This window comes from Thalassophryne amazonica, chromosome 1 (genome assembly GCF_902500255.1).
Source record: "Thalassophryne amazonica chromosome 1, fThaAma1.1, whole genome shotgun sequence".
Taxonomy (NCBI): Eukaryota; Metazoa; Chordata; class Actinopteri; order Batrachoidiformes; family Batrachoididae; genus Thalassophryne; species Thalassophryne amazonica.
In genome coordinates this window covers 14,891,824-14,914,618 of record NC_047103.1, presented here as the reverse complement: position 1 = coordinate 14,914,618, position 22,795 = coordinate 14,891,824, and the positions used below count along the sequence as shown (strand labels likewise).

The following is a 22,795-nucleotide window of genomic DNA, read 5'->3' as shown; positions in this document are numbered from 1 at the left end:
CTCACTTCCACATGTGGGCAGTATGATTTCTCCCACTGCTCAGCACTCTCTCTTGCCCTCGCATGATCATCCTGAAGATGCTTTTGTTGTTCTACCAACCAGTCTGGCTCATCACCCTTCGCATGGTCCTGACCTCGCAGTACACTGGTGTAGGGGCATATTGTAGGGGTGAACTCTGAACACAAAGTACCGTGTGGTAGAGTGAGGTGTGACATTATATGCGTACACCACCTCAGACAAGTGCTCTGGCCAATGATGTTTCCGTTCGGGGGGAAGGGTACGCAAGAAGTCATGTAGGGTTCGAATGAGCCTCTCACACTGTGGGTTTCCTTGCGGGTGCTGTGGCGTTGTGCGGGTTTTCTTCACCCCACACAACTTGCAGAATTCAGATATCACTGAACTTTTAAAATTCCTGACCAGATCGAAATGTAAGTGCTCCAGTACCCCATACTTCATAAACCACTCTTTTAGGATGACTTTCACCGCAGTGTCTGCTCTCTAATTCCATGTTGCAAATGCCTGACCAGACTTAAACACGTCTGTCATCATCAGTACATTTTCGTGGCCATCGGTGAAACACTCCAGAGTGGTATAAGCCACAGCAACCGCCTGAAGCAGTCAAGAGGCCAAAAATGGAATTTGGGGAGCCTGAATCCTGGGCTGTGGCATCTTCCTGAACACACCTCTGACATTTTTTGCCCTTTGCTCAACATTGCCATGCATATCCCCCAAATCATCTCTGTCTCAATAGACCCAGTGTCCACTCTATGCCTTCATGCCCCATCTGATCATGCAAGCAAGCAGGCAATAGCAACTGGTAATACTCCACAAAATGAACATCCTTGACCAAATGACACAAGAGGCTGTCTTTTTCTTTAATTTGAGACCCCAGCGCACGGGTTTTGGGAACCCTATCCTCTAAGAAAGGTTGTCTTTCTCCCTTTATCATCAGAGGGAGTTTTTCCTTACCACTGTCACCTGTGTGCTTGCTCTAGGGCTTGGTAAGGTTAGACCTTAGTTATGTGAAGTGCCTTGAGGCAGCTTTGTTGTGATTTGGTACTAAATAAAATTAAATAATTTGAAATTGATCCCACCACTCCCTTCATCTCAGACCCATACATCCACCTGATCTTAGAGGTGTCAACCGCAGCTGCCACCAAGTCCATACCCAGAGCAGTGCCCGTCTTAAACCTGTGTATATTATATATAATACACAGACACACACACACACACAGTAGAACTTGCATAAAATTGATTCAGGTGGACCAGCACATTTTGTCTGTTATAATTGAAATCCATTATATGTATAAAATGGACAAAATCCATTGTATGTGTTTAACAGATTACAAGTAGTTACAGTTAGGAGGTGCTGAATGATCTAAGGAGAATCCCCAGCACAAATTATGCTTGTGTATTTCCTTGATTAAATGTCTGACCTGCCTCATTTAATGACTGGCCAAAACTTTATCTAAAAAAAATAAATGCCTGCCTTAAAGTGGATATGACACTTAAAGACAACATAGTCTTATTACATGTAACAAAGGTTATATAATTCGGTCAACCTAAACGTTTTAGGAAAGTGTACGCGGTTCTCCCGTTATATATAACATTTGACCGTCCCGCCACTGAAAAATGTGCACGCCCCGTGACCAGCTTCCCGCTGAGCACCAAGCCTAAAATATGTCACTACGTGTAGACTGTATCGGCTTGTGCGCCTGGCGGCCGTTGTTTCACTTTGTTTAGCGGCAGAAACTTTGATTAAACACAGCTCTCAGGGACTTGTTTGTCGATATGCCTGACCAGTGTGTCGCAGCATATTGCACAAACACAAGGGCAAAAGGTTTTAACCTTTTCAAGTCCAGGCAGATTGATCGAAAGCCGCGGAGTTGTGTGATGCACGAAATGTCCGGCTGCCGCTTGCTCCGCTCGCACACACGCATTTGCTCCCGACAGCAGACACTTTCCTCTACCGTCTCCATGTTCTCACCACTCACAGGAACACATAAAATGTCAACCCCAAATAATATGTTGACAATAATCTTGAAATGGTCAAGGAACTTACGTAGTAAACACAGCGCCGGCACGTTCACTGTTGTTTTCGGCGATCTTTTTCGAAACTTTCACCGTTTATTTCCTATTCTTTAGTGAAAATAGCATAACTAAACACGGATGAATGCAATGCCAGGCACTCAAACGGCAAAAACCCGAAGGTAATGAAGGTGGTCCGCAAGTAATAGCTACACTGTCGCGGCTCCGGAACAATAACAAAGGCGGTAAACAGACGCTCGAATCAAAAATGCTATACAGTAATTAGAGTATTATAAACAGCAGCAACAAAAATCAAAGCCTCCCTTACCATTCCATATTCTGCAGCCTTTCAAAATCCATCAGAATTGGCACGTCTCTTGCCTCTGCTTCGGCTCCGCCATAAACACTGTCTGCATTATTTTCGCTGCCAGAATGCTCCTGGTTTGAATGTTCGTCCGAAAAATACAGCTCCAATCTGCAGGGTCTAATCACTGCTGCGACAATCTCAGGATCCAAGTCAGAAATAATCCACACTTGAAGAGGAGTCAGAAAAGTTCTTGATCTCGTCACTGTCCATGCTGAGGTCCATCTGTTCCTATTGTCGATCGAACAGACAAAGACGGGACTCTCCATTCTGTGATGTCACGGGATCACGTGACCGCTGAAGGAGTGCTGCAAGCGCGGTTTCCAATAAACACACTTCTGAGAAGCTGTACAAACTTTTTTTTTTTCAGTGATAATGAATAAAAACAATTTCAACTTACTATACTGTATGTATATTTTGCTATTTGTGCCAGTTTTTCCCTAATTTTTGAAGTGTCATCTCAACTTTAAGTAAGAGCCAGGCATTGTGTGCATTTAAAAGATTACATTTGGTCACGTCACAGTTTTTTTTCTAAGTCCTCTGTGGAGTGGTACCTTAAATCCTAAAGCTTGATTTGTCCTTCTCCATCTCCGTAACTCCATGACTGCGCAATGACGCTGACGTGCGCATGACCCTTTTAAAGTTCTGTGTTTGTCTTAATGCAATTTACCACAGTAACAGCGGCTTTTTCTGGATTAATTTGTCCCTCAACAAGCTCCACTTCTTTATTCAATCATCAGCCTCCAAACCAACTTTACAGGAATGTGCAATTTCGTCTATGAACTGTGGGTCATTTGCGCGTCTTTTTCTGACTCCATGTTGTAAAGTTGGTCATATTTGTGGACTTTTCTGCCAAACGTATTTGATCAATGATCAAAATGCTATCCGCGTGCACACTGCAAAAAATATTAAAAGATGACGGGAGAGGAAGAAGTGAAACTGGAGTAGTGACAAATCACAGCGCTTTGCGGTCTCCGTCATATAGCACGTGCATGGGTTCGCAGCCACGCACAGGGCTCTGATCTAAAGTGGTTTGGTTCCCCACACCCATTGTTAGGTGTGAAACTTAACACCATATTACAATGCTTGCAGCAAACAGCATTTTGTTAATAATCACGGCCTTGAATTACGCCCTGCCTCGTTTAGGTGCCAGATCTGTCTACAGTTTGAAAAAAATCAATGGCCCATCTTTCAATCGAGGAAATATGGTAGCCACTTTCTTCAAATTGGCGAGTGTCAGTGCTGAACTTCATTTCATACCTCACTGGGCACATCCAGACTGTCCAGTACATGCGAGAAGTTTTAAATGAAAATGCATTGCGATCAGGTGGGATGCTTTGTCTGACGTGAGCAAAAATCCATTTTATACAGTGTTTAGTACATGGAAAACTGCACAAAAGCATTTGGACTTTTTGCTTCTGTCTGTGTGTGTGTGTGTGTGTATGTGTGTGTGTGTGTGTATATATATATATATATATATGTATATATATATGTATATATGTGTGTGTGTGTGTATGTGTGTGTGTGTGTGTATATATATATATATATATGTATATATATATGTATATATGTGTGTGTGTGTATATATATGTGTGTGTGTGTGTATACGAGGTCTGTTAGAAAAGTATCCGACCTTTTTATTTTTTTTTCAAAAACCATATGGAATTGAATCACGTGTGATTGCATCAGCCAAGCTTGAACCTTCGTGCGCATGCCTGAGTTTTTTCACGCCTGTCGGTTGTGTCATTCGCCTGTGAGCAGGCTTTGAGTGAGCACTGGTCCAACCCTCTCGTCTGATTTTTATTGCGAATAAAATGAACGATTTGGCGCTTTGCTGCATCAAATTTTTCCAGAAACTGTGAGAGACCTCCAGGTGGACACCATTCGGAAAATTCAGATGGCTTTCAGGGACGATTTTATGGGGATTACACAGATTAAGGAGTGCTCCAGCCGGTTTAAAGACCGCCCACAGCGTCTGAGAGCGCGGCGCACTCCGAGTGCCGATCGACAGGCTGAAACAACCAGATCATTTCCAACATGAAGGCTTTGTTGATCCGGGACGTCGTCTGACTTACACAACAATGGCAGAAAACGTGGATATCAGTACTTTTTCGGCACATTCCACTGTTACAGGAGTTTTTTCATGGAAAGAGGAGCGGAGGGATGCGCCACAAAACCACCTCCGTGTTGGTCTCACAGGACGGCTTTCAGACGGCTTTTCAGTCGTGTGACTATCCGAGAAATTATGCATGAGCTGGACATGCCCCAACATGTCCTGTGAGGCTTCATCACGGCATTGCTTTGCGCTATGCAGACCAACACGGAGGTGGTTTTGTGCCGCGCCATGAGCGGCACGGTGGCGCATTCCTCCGCTCCTCTTTCCATAACAAAAACTCCTGTAACAGTGGAATGTGCCGTTCATTTCCAAACTGGACGCTCTGTTGATCCGGGAAGTCATCTGAATAGCACAGGAATTGCAGAAGACATGGACATAAGCACTTTTGCGGCACATTGAGACAGACGTGCAGAGGAATTCCGCGCGTCGCGGTGGAGCCGCATGGCGCAAAGCAACACCGTGATGAAGTCTCACAGGACATGTTGGGGCAAGTCCAGCTCATGCACAATTTCTTGGATAGTCACACGACTGAAAAGCCGTCTGAAAGCCGTCCTGTGAGACCAACACGGAGGTGGTTTTGTGCCGCGCCATGAGCGGCACGGTGGCACATCCCTCCACTCCTCTTTCCATGAAAAAAAACTCCTGTAACAGTGGAATGTGCCGGAAAAGTACTGATGTCCACGTCTTCTGCCATTGTGTAAGTCAGACAACGTCCAGGATCAAGAAAGCCTTCACGTTGGAAATGATCTGGTTGCTTCAGCCTGTCGATCGGCGTTCGGAGCGCGCCATGCTCTCAGATGCTGTGGGCGGTCTTTAAACCAGCTGGAACACTCCATAATCTGTGTAATCCCCATAAAATCGTCCCTGAAAGCCATCTGAATTTTCCGAATGGTGTCCACCTGGAGGTCTCTCACAGTTTCAGGAAAGAATTTGATGCAGCAAAGCTCCAAATCCTTCAGACATTTTATTCGCAATAAAAATCCGATGAGAGGGGTGGACCAGTGCTCACACAAAGCCTGCTCACAGGTGAATGACGCAACCGACAGGTGTGAAAAAACTCACGCATGCGCACGAAGGTTCAAGCTTGGCTGATGCAATCACACATGATTCAAATCCATATGGTTTTTGAAAAAAAATAAAGGTTGGATACTTTTCTAACAGACCTCGTATATGTATGTATATATATGTATGTGTGTATATATATATATATATATATATATATATATATATATATATATATATATAATAGGAACTCTACCAAATAGAGATATTGCTCCATTTCAAGAACCTGTGTATAAGCTGCTGTGGGACACCCCCAACAACAACCAACCTGTTGATCGTGTGTGTGTGTCACTGCATCCACCACACCATGGAACTGTCCTGATTTGTGGATGGCAGCCACCCAAGCAAACAGTTTATGCATCCCCACTTCCTAAAAGTAGTCATTAGTGCTGGGCGGTATGACCAAATGTTTGTGTTACAATATCCTTTAAGACTTCTTGTGTTTTTCTTTTCCTTTCTTTTTATAGTAATACAAAAAAGAAAACCAGAATAAGTTGGTTTGTAACTTATTCTGTGATTGTCAGGGGCATGTAGACTATTAATTTAATCAAATAGTATTTCCGCCCTTACTTTCTACATTCTAGATTGTTGCTTGTTCTTTAATCTATTCTAACTAACTACCAAACATTTACGCTTTAAGTATATTTTAATGCTACTTTTACTTAAGTAATGTTTTCAATGCAGGACTTTTACTTAGATGTACTAGCAATTTATATATACATACAGTGGTATATAAAAGTTTGGGCACCCCTGATGATTTCCATGATTTTCCTTTATAAATCAGTGGTTGTTTGGATCAGCACTTTTAGTTAAATATATCATATAGCAGCCAAACACACTGATATTTGAGAAGTGAAATAAAGTTTATATGATTTAGAAACAGTGTGCAATAATTCTTTAAACAAAATTAGGCAGGTGCATAAATTTGGATAAATTTGCTGCCTATAGCTTCCAGTGGGAGTCTGGATTCTCCACTTTACAAAGCATCTCAGGTTTGTTGGTTTTCGAGCATGGACAGCCCGCTTAAAATCACACCACAAATTTTCAATAATATTCAGGTCTGGGGACTGAGATGGCCATTCCAGAACATTGTGCTTGTTCCGCTGCATGAATGCCTTAGTAGATTTTGGGGATTACATGAAATTAGACCCTGCAAGGCTTATGACAAATGTGGGTGTAGAATCCATTAGCTTAGCGGGGAATTTAGTGCAGAAAATCCACTATGGTGATGGTGCAGTTTATTTGCCAGGGAGGGAATTGCAACAAGTTGAGACTGTGGCCTGCTTCTGTAGTCGTGTCCATAAAAATCATAGAGGGATATGCTTTCCAAACTTAATACCCATTACTATATTGGATGATGTTGAAATTGAGGATGGCCCAGTGGTTGTTCCAGCAATAGCAAAGATTTCGTGTCTGCTACCTACAACGCGCGTGGAATGTCTTAAACCTAAACCTACTTGTAGGCATCTTATATATGCTACTCTGGAACCACCCCTAAACCCAAACAGTTCAACTGTCAACCCCACTGAGGTCCTTAGACTGGGTCTCATTAACATAAGATCACTGTCCTCAAAATCATTGTTGATCAATTATCTAATTATTGATCATCACTTAGATAGGATTGGGCTATGTGAAACCTGGCTTAAACCTACAGCTGTCCTCCCCTTAAATGAGGCCTGCCCACCAGCATATACATTTAGTCACGTCCCTCGTGGTGCGAAGCAAGGCGGGGGTGTTGCTCTTATTTATAAATCTAGGTTTAGCTTATTAGCTGTTGGGGGTTACAAATATCACTCGTTTGAGCATCTGATTCTCCGCTCTGCTCAGGATATTATATACATTGCCAAGGTCAGAAGAATACAAATCAGTCGTATTACTTTGTCACTGTATATAGGCCTCCTGGCCCATATTCTGAATTCTTAGATGAATTTGGTCCGTTCATCTCTAACTTGTCAACTAGTGTAGATAACATTCTGATCATTGGTGACATTAACATTGATATAAATAAGCCTTCTGATCCCCTCTGCAAATCATTTATGGAAATTGTGGATGCATTAGGATTTTCGGCAATGCACTCGGGATTTGACGCACATTAGTAGAAATACCCTGGATCTGGTTCTCCCACGTGGTATTGCTGTCACGAATATTGACATCATGCCTCTTACATCAGTGGTGTCTGATCACTCACAATTTATTAAGTTTACAGTTTCGCTGCCGTGTTTAGTGGAACAACAACCTTATATATCATTACGGCGATGCATCAACTCCTCAACTAAGACTGAACTCGAAGATAGACTGCCTGATGTCTTAGCTTCACATTTGACAAATACCCAGTCAGTAGACAGACTTGTGGATAGTTTAAACTCAGTGCTCAAAACTACACTCGACATGATTGCACCACCTGTGTTAAAACCACACTCCCCCAAATCGCAGTTACCTTGGTTCAGTGATTATCTGCGTGACCTCAAGCATAAAGCAAGAGGTCTAGAATGGAAATAGCGTCGTTCAAAATTAGAAGTATTTCACCTTGCGTGGCATGATGCTATCTTAGACTATAAGCATGCATTATTGGCTACAAAGCAGACTTACTTCTCTGATTTGATGAACAAAAACAAGCATAACTCAAAGTTCTTGTTTGACACGGTGGCAACACTTTTGCATGGACAGCCACCTGTAGTTCGCTCTCGTTTTACAGCACAAGATTTCCTGGATTACTTTGGGAAGAAAAATAGAAGACATCAGGTTAAACATATCCCAGCATGCCTTAATCCAGCCACTACACCCTGCTATTGATGTGGGTGCCACTACTGAGGTATTACCTAGATTTACAGAATTTGACAGTATCTCACTAGGCATGCTGACTAAACTCGTAATGTCAACAAAAAGCACAACCTGTTTATTTGATCCTATACCAACAAAACTGTTTAAGGACCTGTGGCCCACTCTTGGGCCGACCGTGCTGGAAATTATTAATCTTTCTTTAACTTCTGGATCTGTTCCTGTTGCAGATCTGCAGTGATTAAACCATTACTTAAGAAACCTAATCTTGACCCTAGTGTATTGACAAACTATCGACCGATATCAAATCTATAATTTTCTCTAAAATTCTGGAAAAAGTGGTGTCATGGCAGCTCTTAGACTATCTTACTGAGAATAATCTCTTTGAGCCACTGCAGTCTGCTTTTAGAAAATATCATTCCACAGAGACGGCTCTCACAAAAGTGGTGACTGATCTTCTGCTTACAATGTATTCGGACACCACTACGGTTCTGTTGCTGTTAGATCTCAGTGCTGCATTTGATACAGCGGATCATCATATTCTACTTGATAGGCTGGAAAATCACTTTGGGATTACTGGGAGTTCCCTTGCATTGCTGACGTCATACTTGACCAGTCATTCTCACTGTTTTGTACAGTAACACTACCTGTAACCTTAGTGATATGAAATTTGGGGTTCCACAGGGGTTTGTCTTAGGCCCCCTGCTTTTCTCCCTTTATATAACACCCCTTGGGCACATACTGCGGCATTTTGGGATTACCTTTTACTGCTATGCAGATGATACTCAGTTATACATGCCGATAACTACTGGTAATCTCGTTCACATAAAATCCTTAGAAGATTGCCTTGCAGCAGTGAGAAGTTGGATGTCTAGAAACTTCCTACTCTTAAACTCTGATAAGACTGAAATGATGGTTCTTGGTCCAGTGAGACATCGGCATCATTTTGACCAGTTAACGCTCAGCCTCGGCTCGTGTGTCATACATCACACTGACAAAGTGAGGAACCTTGGGGTAATTTTTGATCCTTCGTTATCCTTTGGCCTCCACATTAGAAATATTACTAGGACTGCTTTCTTCCACCTGCGAAATATAGCGAAGATTTGTCCCATCCTGTCTATGGCTGATGCTGAGACCCTGATCCATGCATTTGTCTCTTCTAGATTGGACTACTGCAATGTTCTATTTTCTGGTTTACCGCAGTCTAGCATTAGGGCTCTCCAATTGGTTCAGAATGCTGCAGCCAGACTTTTGACACGAAGCAGAAAGTTCGACCACATTACACCCATTTTAGCATCCCTTCACTGGCTTCCTGTCCCAGTGAGATCAGATTTTAAGGTTCTGCTACTAACCTATAAAATTATTCATGGACTGGCACCTCCCTACCTAGCAGACCTAATTAAACCTTATGTACCAGCCCGGGCTTTACCTTCTCAGGGTGCAGCACTACTTTGTGTCCCTAAGGTGAACAAGAAGTCTGCGGGTCACAGAGCTTTCTCTTATCATGCCCCTGTTCTGTGGAATGGTCTCCCTGCGTCAATAAAACAGTCAGATTCTGTGGAGACTTAAGTCCAGACTTAAGACGCACATATTTTCCCTTTCATATGGCTAGCATACTGGTGCAGTTTTGTTTTACGCTTTTTACTCTTTTAATTCATGTTATTAGTAATTGAAGTGGGCCGCGGCCTCAACTTTACCTAAATTCTGGGTCTTTTAGTGAAGTTTAGGGCTAGTGGCCGGCGATCACCTTAGTATTTCTCTATTTTTCTTGCTGTTTAATGCTGGCAAATTATACAGTATTTTTTTTGTCTTTCTGATGCCTGATTCTGTTTTTTTCTCTCTGTTTAAGGTTCAGCTCCATCCAGAGATGGGAGTTGTATTCGTGTTGGCGATCCTCCTGTCCTGTGCGCCAATAGCATTTCTTGTATATTTGTCCATGAATTGTTCTGTAATTTATGTTTGTAGCATGGCCCAAGCAGAGGGTCACCCCTTTGAGTCTGGTCTGCTTGAGGTTTCTTCCTCAGAGGGAGTTTTTCCTTACCACTGTTGCTCTGGGGGTTGGTAAGGTTAGACCTTACCTGTGTGAAGCACTTTGAGGCAACTCTGTTGTGATTTGGCGCTATATAAATGAAAATAAGTTTAAATTTTGAGCAGTGTTTAGGGTCATTGCCTTGTTGAAAGATCCAGCCCTGGCACAACTTCAACTTTGTCACTGATTCATGCACATTGTTCTCAAGAATCTGCTGATGTTGACTGGAATCCATGTGACCCTCAACTTTAACATGATTCCCAGTACCTGCACTGGCCACACAGCATGATGGAACCACCTCCAAATTTTACTGTAGGTAGCAAGTGTTTTTCTTGGAGTGCTGTGTTCATTTTCAGCCAGGCATATCGCCTCGTGTTATGTCCAAATAACTCAATTTTAGTTTCATCAGTCCACAGCACCTTATTCCAAAATGAAGCTGGCTTGTCCAAATCAATTTTGCATACCTCAAGCGACTCTGTTTCTGGCGTTTACGCAGAAAAGGTTTCCTCTGCATTACAGCATTGTACAGTATCTCCTTGTGCAAAGTGTACTGTATAGTTGAACGATGCACAGCGATACTATCTGCAGTAAGATCATGTTGTAGGTCTTTGGAGCAGGTCTGTGGGTTGACTATGACTGTTCTCACCATCCTTCGCTTCAGGTTATCTTAGATTTTTCTTGGCCTGCCACTTCGGGCCTTAACTCGTACTGTGCCTGCGATCTTCCATTTCCTCACTATGTTCCTCACAGTGGAAACTGACAGCTGAAATGTCTGAAATAGCTTTTTGTATCCTTCCCCTAAACCAGGTTGTTGAACAATCTTTGTTTCCAGGCCATTTGAGAGTTGTTTAGAGGCTCCCATGTTGCCACTCATTGGAACAGATGCAAAGAGGGGAAACATTTGCAAATGGCTACCTTAAATACCCTTTCTCATGATTGGATTCACATGTGTAAGGAGGTCAAGGGTCAGTGAGCTTACCAAACCAATTTTGTGCTCCAGTAATTAGTGCTAAATGTATTCAAATTAATAAAATGACAAGGGCTCCCAAATTTATGCACCTGCCTAATTTTGTTAAAACAATTATTGCATACCTTCTGTAAATACTAGAAATTTCATTTCACTTCTCAAATATCAGTGTGTTTGTCTGCTATATGATATATTTCATTAAAATATCTGATCCAGACAACCAATGAAAAATTATGAAAATTATCAGGGGTGCCCAAACTTTTGCATAGAAGTGTGTGTGTGTGTGTGTGTGTGTGTGTGTGTGTGTGTGTGTGTGTGTGTGTGTGTGTGTGTGTGTGTGTGTGTGTGTGTGTGTGTGTGTGTGTGTGTGTGTGTGTGTGTGTGTGTGTGTGTTGTGGGAGACATAATCTAAAAAAAAAAAAAAATCCGGAAATCACAATGTTTGATTTTTTTTTTTAATAATTTATTTGTATGTTACTGTTGCAAATAAGGATTTTAACCCCTACCAAACAGCAAGAATTCTGGCTCACACAGATCTGTTGATTTTTCTTTAAGAAGCCCTCTTATTCTGCACTCTTTACCTGTATTGATTGCACCTGTTTGAACTTGTTACCTGTATAAAAGACACCTGTTCACACACTCAGTCAATCACACTACAACCTGTCCACCATAGCCAAGACCAAAGAGCTGTCTAAGGACACCAGGGACAAAACTGTAGACCTGCACAAGGCTGGGATGGACTACAGGACAATAGGCAAACAGCTTGGTTGAAGACAACAACTGTTATGATTATTTATTAGAAAGTGGAAGAAACACAAGATGACTGTCAATCTCCCTCGGTCTGGGATTCCATGCAAGATCTCACTTTGTGGGATAAGGATGATTCTGAGAAAGCTCAGAACTACACAGGAGGACCTGGTCAATGGCCTGAAGAGAGCTGGGACCACAGTCACAAAGATTACATTAGTAACACATGATGCTGTCATGGTTTAAAATCCATGTCCAGGCCCATTTGAAGTTCACCAGTGACCATCTGGATGATCCAGAGGAGGCATGGGAGAAGGTCATGTGGTCAGATGAGACCAGAATAGAGCTTTTTGGAATCAACTCCTCTTACCATGTTTAGAGGATGAGAACAACCCCAAGAAAACCATCCCAACTGGGAAGCATGGGGGGTGGAAACATCGTACTCTGGGGGTGCTCTTCTGCAAAGGGGACAGGACGACTGCACCGCATTAAAGGGAGGATGGATGGGGTCGTGTATTGCGAGATTTTGGCAAACAACCTCCTTCCCTCAGTAAGAGCAATGAAGATGGGTCATGGCTGGATCTTCCAGCATGACAATGACCCCAAACACACAGCCAGGGCAACTATGGAGGGGCTCCGTAAGAAGCATTTCAAGGTCCTGGAGTGGCCTGGCCAGTCTCCAGACCTGAACGCAATAGAGAATCTTTGGAGGGAGCTGAAACTGCAAGCCTGAAAGATTTGGAGAAGATCTGTATGGAGGAATGGACCAAAATCCCTGCTGCAGTATGTGCAAACCTGGTGAAAAACTACAGGAAACGTTTGACCTCTGTAATTGCAAACAAAGGCTATTGTACCAAATATTAACATTGGTTTTCACAGGTGTTCAAATACTTATTTGCAGCAGTAACATAAAAATATATTATTAAAAAAATCATACGTTATGATTTCCGGATTTTTTTTTTTTTGATTGTCCTCACTGTATATGTGTGTGTATATATATATATATATATATATATATATATATATATAATATAATATAATATAATATATCAAGCAGTATTAATGCTGTGTGCTGCTTTGTCAGTTTGCTGGAAAACTTTCCTGTCCAGTTGGTGGCAGTATTGCACAAACACATTTGCCAGCCACCATTGAACTCGCAAGAAGACTGCACTAAAGGCATGCCAGCTTAGCTAACGTCAGATTAACATTACTTGTCAACAATAACTTTATTTAATTGCAAAATAGTTTGAGCGAATGGATATTTGCAGAGGATACTGTAATATTTGGTACTTCAGATGATGTTTGCTGATGATGTTTCTCAGAAACATGTCTAAGAATTTTCAGTTTGTTATGAACCTATGGTGGATTCATTGTTCATGCAAAAACCTGGTGAATTACTTTTTGGTAAATAAAGCTGTACGAGGTCTGTTAGAAAAGTATCCGACCTTTTTATTTTTTTTAAAAACCTGATGGATTTGAATCACGTGTGCTTGCATGAGCAAACCTTGAACCTTCATGCGCATGCGTGATTTTTTTTTTTTTTCACGCCTGTCGGTTGCATCATTTGCTTGTAAGCAGCCTTTGTGTGAGGATGGGTGGAGTCTCTTGTCGTTTTTTCTTCGCAAGGAAATGGCGGAACAACTGGAGCAGCGCGACTGCATCAAATTTTGCCACAAACTGGGCGACAGCCAGGTGGAAACCATTCGGGTTATTCAGATGGCTTTCGGTGACGATCCTCTGGGCATCACACAGATTAAGGAGCGGTACAACTGGTTTAAAGATGGCTGCACAACGATGGAGAGCGAGCCACGCTCCGATCGGCATCAACACACTGAAACGACCGGATCATTTCCAAAGTGAACGTTGTGGTGATGTGGGACTGTTGTGTGATTATCCGAGAAATTGCGGAAGAGGTGGACATCAGCACTTTTTCGGCACATTCCACTGTGAAAGAAGATTTTGCCATGAAAAGAGTGGCGGCGAAATTCATCGGCACGAAGCTGATGGTGCAGCAACAGCGCCATGCCCTGACATGTTTGCTTGTCCACAATTTCTCGGATAGTCACACGACTGAAAAGCCACCAAAAGCCGTCTGAATCTTCCGAATGGTTGACGAGCTGGGCATGTTACAACATGTGAAGTGAAGACGGCAGTTTGAGACGGGCAGTCCCCCCCCCCCCCCCCCAAGGCGGAGGGGTGTCTCGATTCATAGGGCTAGAGGAATACCCTTTGTTTTAAAGGGGTAAGGCGAAGGGGTAGGGCCAAGGGAAAGGGGTACAAAAGAGAATTGAGATTGGGGGTTAGTCTTCTTAAGTACCCCTTTGTTTGACACAAAGTAATTCCAGCAGTACCTAAAGATCCTCTGAAGAGATCTTTAGGACAAAGCGAACAGTAGGGTTTTGGGTCCTGTGTGTCGTGACTGGGAGTCTTTGTCTTGGTCAGAGTTGGTTTGGCCGGTGTGTGAGGTGGTTATTCACTTCTTGGTTGTGTGTCAGTTCCTATGGCCACTTCTTACCTCCTAGGGATGTGGAGTACTGGTCCTCTCACTGCACGTATGTCCCACTGGGTGGGGGTACTACCTGCCTGTGGTGGTTATGAGCTCCATAATGGAATCTGTTTTATACTAGGTCTGGTGACATGAAAGTAGGTGCTCCAGAGTGGTGACCTCAAATAAACAGAACAAGCTCCAAGAAAATATCTATATTATGAGTAACAAATTATATTTGTTAGTTGTTGATCTTTGCAGTAACTCTTGTATATTTGCTTTCTCTTTCTTTTTGTACCATGTTATCTTGTTGCAAAATATTCAATAATCAATACTTGTGTGTAAGATAAGCTGAACTCCACACTCAAAAAGGGTATGATGTACCCCCCAAACTCCTTTGTCATACTGGCTGAGGAGCTTTAGTTACTGTACACTTTGTTTACTAAAATACTGGCTTATTTTCATTGCTCACCATTTTCTCAACTGTGTTGTGTTTCAGCTGGTTCTTTGAGGTATTAGGTTACCCCAAGTCCTCCCGGCCTAACATGGCAAATGGCGTTGCCATGGCAGTTGTCTTTTTCCTGGTACGCATTGCTGTCATGCCAGTCTACTACAGTCGTATGTATATGGTGTATGGCACCGAAGCCTTCTACCTGGTGCCCTGGGGTGGCCGTGTAGCCTGGATCTGCTCCAGTATCTGCTTGGACATCATGAACATTATGTGGATGCACAAGATTGCCCGTGGCTGCTACAAAGTTCTACGCTCGGCACGCCGGAGGAAAGCCGATGCACCTCAGGAGAATGGCAAGATGGATTAAGGAAGCCAAGTCTGCACAAAAGAAACAAAAGGAAATGGACCACACCACTCAGTGCACTGGTGAGCCAAAATTTAGACCCGAGAGACAAGTAGCAGTTAACACAGGAAGAACGGCATTACTGGAACCAGGTAAAAAGTGGGCACAGTTGCTGAGATGTAAGCCGATGGACCACTTTATTGGCCATCACTATGCCATCAAATGAACTAGCAATACTCCAAGTGCATGGCCGATTATTTTTCTCAAACAATTTGCTACTTCAACCAATAGCTCCTTCTGGGACATAAGACTATCCTAAAGACAAAATGTCAAAAAATGTTTACGTTCATCATACTTGCAGCTCCTCAAAAGACATTCTTTTTTATGATTGCTTGGAACCAACTTCTGATTCTTATAATCCCTCATGTCATTAATTTGTGACATAGGAATGATTTAAAGGAACATCAAAGTAGTAAGGTTCAATACATATAAGTTTTGTTTGAGCCTAATATAGGAGTGGGTACCAGCACCTCATTTCCCCCCAAGTAAATCTAAACACTGGTTTGCCAGGGATGAGAGCAGTTTCCAACAATTTTAATTAAAGAGGATCTGAATAAACCGGTTCTTCACTCGGGCGCCATCATCCAGTCAAGACATTTCTTTCAGAGTTTTGAAGAAGTTTAAAGGGATTTCATAGGATGTATTACTTTAAATAATGTAGAGCTGAAGCGACACTGGTACGATGGGTTATATTTTTGAGTTTTTAGAATAGAGAGAAGTTGTTGCAAATCATTTCTAATTAAAAGGAGAATGATGTATAAAGTACCTTTGAGTGTAAAAGGGAACCTGAATGTCAGTGCTGTTTGTACGCTGTCATTAAGCAATGCAAATATTTCATTTTCTGTAAAATATATATAATACGTATATATATTTTTAAGCAACAGTTGACATATTTATAAATCCACATGATTTAATGTTGATAAAATGTTATTTCACTGAGTGCCCAAATGCATCATAAAATATGACCACAGAGATGAAAATATGTTAGAGATATCAATGTTTTACTTATTTCACATTGTGCAGTGCATGTTTAGAATTGAAATCAGGGTTCCAATGAATTCTTCTTCATGTTGTGGAGAAACAACTAATCAAAAAAGAAAGAAAAGGCAACAGATTGCTTTTCTTGTTTTGTTCATGATGTGGCACCACAGTCAGAGCTGCCAACTTTCCACCCTGCCTCCAGCATCCATCATCGGGTATTGGTTAGAGACAACATGATCCTTTCGTATCGGTAACGTCGTTATTTTTGCCAATATAAAAGCTTTTATTTTACCAAATAACACAGAAAAACACTTTGGCTGTTTGAAATGGTGTGAAATGTTGTCCAACAGAAAGAGCAGTGTGACAGCATTGTTTACAAAGCTGTCAAGCATGGCTGGGACCCCCATCACCATCGGTCACATTAGCTACCATAGATGGGGGCAAAGCGACCAATTGCTGTTCATTTTCAATCAGAGTGGGTGTTTTATAACGATGACAGACAAGTGGTTGCTGTGGTAGGTGGGGCTCAAATAGACAAGAACTCTATTGTATGCAAATGCTGACTGATGCGACATGGCAGCTGCCAATCCAAATGACGGCGGGGTGATGTACTTTGGTCGGTTGTTGGTTATATTTATCGTTATTCATAATTCACGTTCATGTTTAAGCTGTAAACCATCAAGCCTCAGTTGCATTTCTTTGTTACAAGGGCGTGATAACAAAATATTAGGAATCGTTACCATTGTTGATGTATAAATTGGTAGATATTTCGGTATCATCCTCATATCCCCCCCTCCCCCCCCCCCCCCCCCAAAAAAAAAAAATCCATAACGGCCAGGCTCTAGTATTGATCAAAGTTTATATGTACAAAGTCATGTATTTGTTGGCAACAAGAAGAAGCTATGTGGTTTGGTTTGCATCAACCATGATGGATTGGATTTTTCACAAGCAGGTAAAATTCATCATGTGGATTATTGTGGCAAAAAACATTCTTCATTATTTTATATATTGTTAAAAATCGGCAATTGAATCTGAATGTCTGCATCATTCATGTGCTTGCAGCACATTTTCAGTGTTATTTTTCTTTTTGGACATGAACAGGCAGGAAAGTTGCCAATTCAAATGGATGCGTTTCTTACGCATCAAGCAGTTTTTAGGATGACAAAATGGCAAGAAAAGGAACAGCTCACTTCAAGCGTTTGTGAGGTGGCATGTGAAATCTTTGAATTCAAAGTCGTGATCTCTTTATTATTGTTATGCATTCAGAATTTTAATTGTAAATGTATCTTTGTACAAGCTGTACATCAAACGCTTCTCTCTGTTTTCAGAAGCAGGTTGGTAGCTTTTAAAAGTACGCCCTGTTATTGACTTTTGTTAAACTTTTTTTTTTATTTTGGGTTTCACAGTTGGCGTTTCACAGTTGGTATTTAGTTGGCGTGAACATCTCAAGTTTAAAAAAAAAAGTCTTGGTGGGGGGGTTATTATATGTATTTTCCATGTCTGTCTGTTGAATGTGATGTTCGGTCTTTAACAGACGGGTTTGAAATTATAATGGGACAAGCATTCATTTGGGTTAATTCCTCTGCCAAAACCCAAAATGCTCTTGATGAAATAATTATTTTAAAATTTCCTGGCATGCCTCCAAAATGTTTTATATATATATTTTAACAATTTAATTATGATCTTACCATCTGCATGTCTTAAACAGCCAGGTTAAAATGAGGAAACATGAATTTGAGTTTGGAACATCCTTACTTTCAAGCCAGAATGTTTTAATCCCTGCAACACGAATGGAAAAGGCCCTTAAGGCAAGTGACCATGTTAGTCTTAAAATATGGCAAGGTCACATACAGTGCTGGTGAATTGCCAACATGAGGCAGCAGAAAGCGGATGCACTATAGGAGAATTCAGGGATTCTGAAAGTGACTTCATTTTTGCGCACGCACATGACACTGGCTGTCAACACAACAGCCAAGCGTGCCATTGTGGGTAGTATTTGAATCTTAACTTGATTCTATAGACAGACAAAATTATGTTAAATGTTTCAATGCGTAAGGTGCCAAAGTTCAGCAAAAATACCTCACCAAGCTTTGGTAAGGGACTAAAACCTGTTCCTGATCCATACAAAATTCTAACAGAAAAATGACAAACCGATCAAGCTTGGTATTCGGACAGTTATAAGCTGTTTTGAGTGTGAAAACACCTTTATTCAGCTCAATGCCGACATGGAATTACAAAACCTTGGAGGTCTAAAGGTATGCAGTGATTGTTTGCATTCCTTCCCCATTGTCTGTTGAGCGCTGAAACATGCGACGATGTGCAAACACTGTTGATTATAGCGGTCTTAACTTTGCTGTGTCGTAGGCAGGCTACCTTTTAGAGCATGAAGGATGTTGCATTGAATTCTCCTGTAGACCAACAAAAATGAGGTTACACACAAAACTGAAATGAAAACAACCATTTAATGAAATAAAAGTAATCCGTAATGTAAAAAATACAAAATTTTGACCTCACTGCTTCACCTCAGGGAGCTTTGGTGGCTGATTTTCATTTGTTTAATTTGATGTGTTTGCATATGTCCCTTAACTGTCCAGGAAAACCTCTCACAGAAGCTCCAGCTCTTAAAGGGAAGGATGGATGATGTTCTGGTTGGTGTAATTCATTTTACAACCATGATAGACTAATTAATTGACTAAATGCAACCTCTTTGCTTCCTCATATATGCACTCTGTGAATACCAAAGTGGAGTAGGAAATGCCCTAAATGCAGTCACGTTATGTGCTTCAGACCATGCCCCATAGATTGTGAAGATGGGGTCCTCGGTCACAAAATTCACTCGTTGGTGAGGAATCCTGCTGATAAAACCTGATGCGTCCTTGGTGGAGGTATTGCCAAAAACCAGTGTGTTTGTGTTGCTTTTTGCCTATTTTAAAATGTCAAATATATTTGTGCCTGTGCTTAAGATAATTTGACTGTGGTGATGTCTTCATGATTGTTTTGAGGCAAATGATGCCAGCCTAACCATCCTGCTGACATTTTCCGTAATACAGCTTAACTCTCCCAATTTGATTTCTTTTAATTCTGCTTGGTGCCAGGGACAAAAGTAAATTTGTAAGGATGGACTTTGATATGACTCTCTCAGGATCCAGAGAATCAAATAGAAACCGTGCAAGAACACGAGTCCTTGTGGAGTCATGTCTTCATTCTGCCCATGTCTATAACTGCATGTGTTACTGCATGGTGATCACGCTGTAAACAGTATACATTTACGGGAGGATTTTTTTTGTTGTTTTTGTTCTCTGTACATGTACGTAATGTTTCTTATTGTACTGTGCCACATAATGTACTCCACAGGTGACGATGGTGATGGTATAATATCCAGCACAGAAATATCTAGGAAGGGAATACTTGAAGACCAATCAGGACAGTTTCTAATCAACATTAATCATCTGTGCATTTTTCACAATATACATACCATTGTCTTTATTTTATTAATCCAAGAAAATTAGACTTAAAACCAAGTTGGTGCCATGCTTCCAGGTCACATGGCACATTTATCTGGTCAAACTGCTCGTAATTTGGCATAATTTCTGTTCTGAATGTTATATTGAAGACGGGTCAGAGTGTTTAGTAACATTCTATGAATGTATTGTTGAAGACTAAATATGTTCTTTACGTTTTCATGTATTCTTTACAATAAATGCCAAATTAACTGAAAATATCTGTATTATGATTTGGGAAATGGGATATATATACGCACACTGCTGAACAAAAACAGACAACACTTGTTTTTTTGCACCCATTTTTCATGAGCTGAACTCAAATATCTAAAACATTTTCTATATACAGACAAGACCTATTTCTCTCAAATCTTGTTCACAAATGTGTCTAAATCTGTGCACTTCTCCTTTGCTGAGATAATCCAGTCCCCCTCACAACTGTGGCATATCAAGATGCTGATTAGACATTGCGTCAGGAAGGGCATCCGGCGTAAAACCGGTGCCAATTCAACATGCAGATCCACCTTGGATTTGCTGTGGTGACCCCGAGTGCAAACAAGGGAGCAGCTGAAGGGACTTACTATTATAGCTGTTTTGGACAGTAGGCAGGCCTCTACAGCTGGACTTCTTACTCCACTCTTTCATTGATGGACAGGGTTTCTGTTGCAGCTTATGGTCTTTAGCTGCACACAGCTTCTCATCACAGCTGTCATCTGTTGCTTAAAGGGTGGAGTCTGAAATTAAATAGAGACAAAAACACTGGTTTATTTGAATAGCCCAATATGTTTTAAATCCAAAATCGTATTCATGAACTGCTCTTACATCATCTACTTCCTCCTCCGCCCCTTCTTCATTATCACACTGTGTATCTTGCTGTGATAGTTTGAGAAGAAATTTACCATGTAAGTAACATGCTTGACTTGTGGAAAGGTATCACAACAACGTACTACACGCCAAAGGGTTGTCAGTCAAATACTTGTTATGGGTCTGTGGAATTTTCTGCTCCTGCAGCAGTCAACTGGTCCCAGTTGGTTTCCTGATGGACCTTTAATTTGAACCTGGGCTCCATTGCTGTGGCTTCCTCAAGGGGAGAGAGAATAGAACTAGGGTGCACCGATACCAGTATCAGCCTGATCCCGTATTCATTTACTTGTAATTATAAAACGTCTCCGATACTACGACACCCGATTACTCCTTTACAGCAGTGTGATGTCAACCTCTCAAATGTGGGATTTTCATGCACACACTCCATAATTTCCGGACTATAAGCCACTACTTTTTTCATACATTTTGAACCCTGGCTTAAACAATGATGCGGCTAATTTATGGATTTTTACAGGCTTCCATGTAATTTACTCTTAAGTCGAAATATGTCCGTCAGGACTGTCCACTGATTGGGTGAAAGCTGTAGTCCATCATGTGGGGTAACACACAGAGTAAATAATAGTCTTAAGTTGGTTCACACGGCAAGATTTTAAAATTGTCAGTAGGTTTCAATACCTGAGGGACCACACACGGAGATTAAAAAAAAAAAATCATAGATCTGACAGTTTTGGTCGTACGGTGTGTGATGTGCAGCCACATGATAAAGACGAGACACCACACATGAACAGATTTCACACACGAACATTCCCAGATCGGACAGAAATCTCTCAAGATTAAACGTGACTTTAGAGTAAACAAACTGAGATAGTTTGTGGACTATTTACAACAGAGAAAAAACAATACAAAAAGAAAGTGAAAAGGCGTTCTTTAAAGGAGTGGAGACAGCGCGACCACCAGAGTTTCTGATAAACCATAACAGCTGTTTTGCTTTCGGATTCAGTTCTGTGCTTCAGTCACCTCACTTTCTGATTGACTACACGTCACATTCAGCAGGCTGCATGCTTGTTTGTGGTCGGGGGACACCACACGCTGTGAAATCGGTCCAAGACGATCCAACATGTTGAATATCCCCGATTTGTAGTCTGAGCGGTCCTGATGTCCTTCCAAGCAGATCAGAGCGCTCTTGACACACCACATACAGCAGGAATATGTGATAAGATTATCTTTGGCGTCATCACGATAATCGGGGCGCCCTTAGGATTGTCGGAAGGGGAAGATCAGGTCCGAAATCGGCCTAATTATCTTGCCATATGAACCAGGCATTACCTGTTTCAGCGGAATACATCATACGATCCTGAAGAAAAATAATCCACACAAAGCCTCCTGAGTTTGGAAAACATCTGAAAATACTTTAATTCATTTAATTAATTTTAATTTAATTCCTTGTCGTGGCTTCCTCCATGACTTCAGAACTTGGTGCCAGTTCCTCCATCAGATCTCAGATCAGGGTGTCAGCGGTGGAGACTGTCCATGAGGTTGGTGAGTTTCAGCCCTTGCTGTGGGTGTTCAGGCTGATGGGAGACCTGTTTGGTCCACTACAGGAGTAATCTGTTTGCGGAATGACTGTGGCGCTGGGTTCTGACCCTCCGCTCGCCTCCACGGGCTGCACTTTGCGCCAAAAGGTGAATCACCGTGCGTCATTAACGGCTCAGTTACCACAGGCCATTCTGTCTGAACACGAGGAAATTATCCCATGATCTACAAAGTTAAAATAAAATAATGTTAAATTACTCCATTTTGCCTCCGTGTGTTGCGGTTGCGGAGATGCTGCGCAACACCGTCTGTGTGTGCGTGACACCGTCTGTGCGTGCATGCTGTTCTCCAATATTACATGTTCGACCTTTAGGGGGAAAACTTTTACAGTTTGTATTTGTGTATGTTTCCTGTATGTATTTAATTAAAAGTTAAAAAATAGTGTGGAGAGTTAAAAGCTGTTTAGCTCAGTGTCACACACATTGTAGATGAAAACAAATATGCTCACAGCTGATAACACAAGCTT

At 41.6% G+C, this 22,795-nt stretch overlaps 1 protein-coding gene across 1 annotated transcript in view; it reads left to right on the top strand.

Moving 5' to 3' along the window:
- LOC117506366 (TLC domain-containing protein 4-B-like) overlaps window positions 1-20,127 on the top strand; it is a 59,467-nt gene extending 39,340 nt beyond the window's left edge. The window contains exon 7 of the mRNA XM_034165873.1: window positions 15,076-20,127. Within this exon, the coding sequence (XP_034021764.1) occupies window positions 15,076-15,394 (319 nt within the window). The 3' untranslated portion in view covers window positions 15,395-20,127. The remainder of the gene's footprint in view (window positions 1-15,075) is intronic.
- The last annotated feature ends 2,668 nt before the right edge of the window (window positions 20,128-22,795 follow it).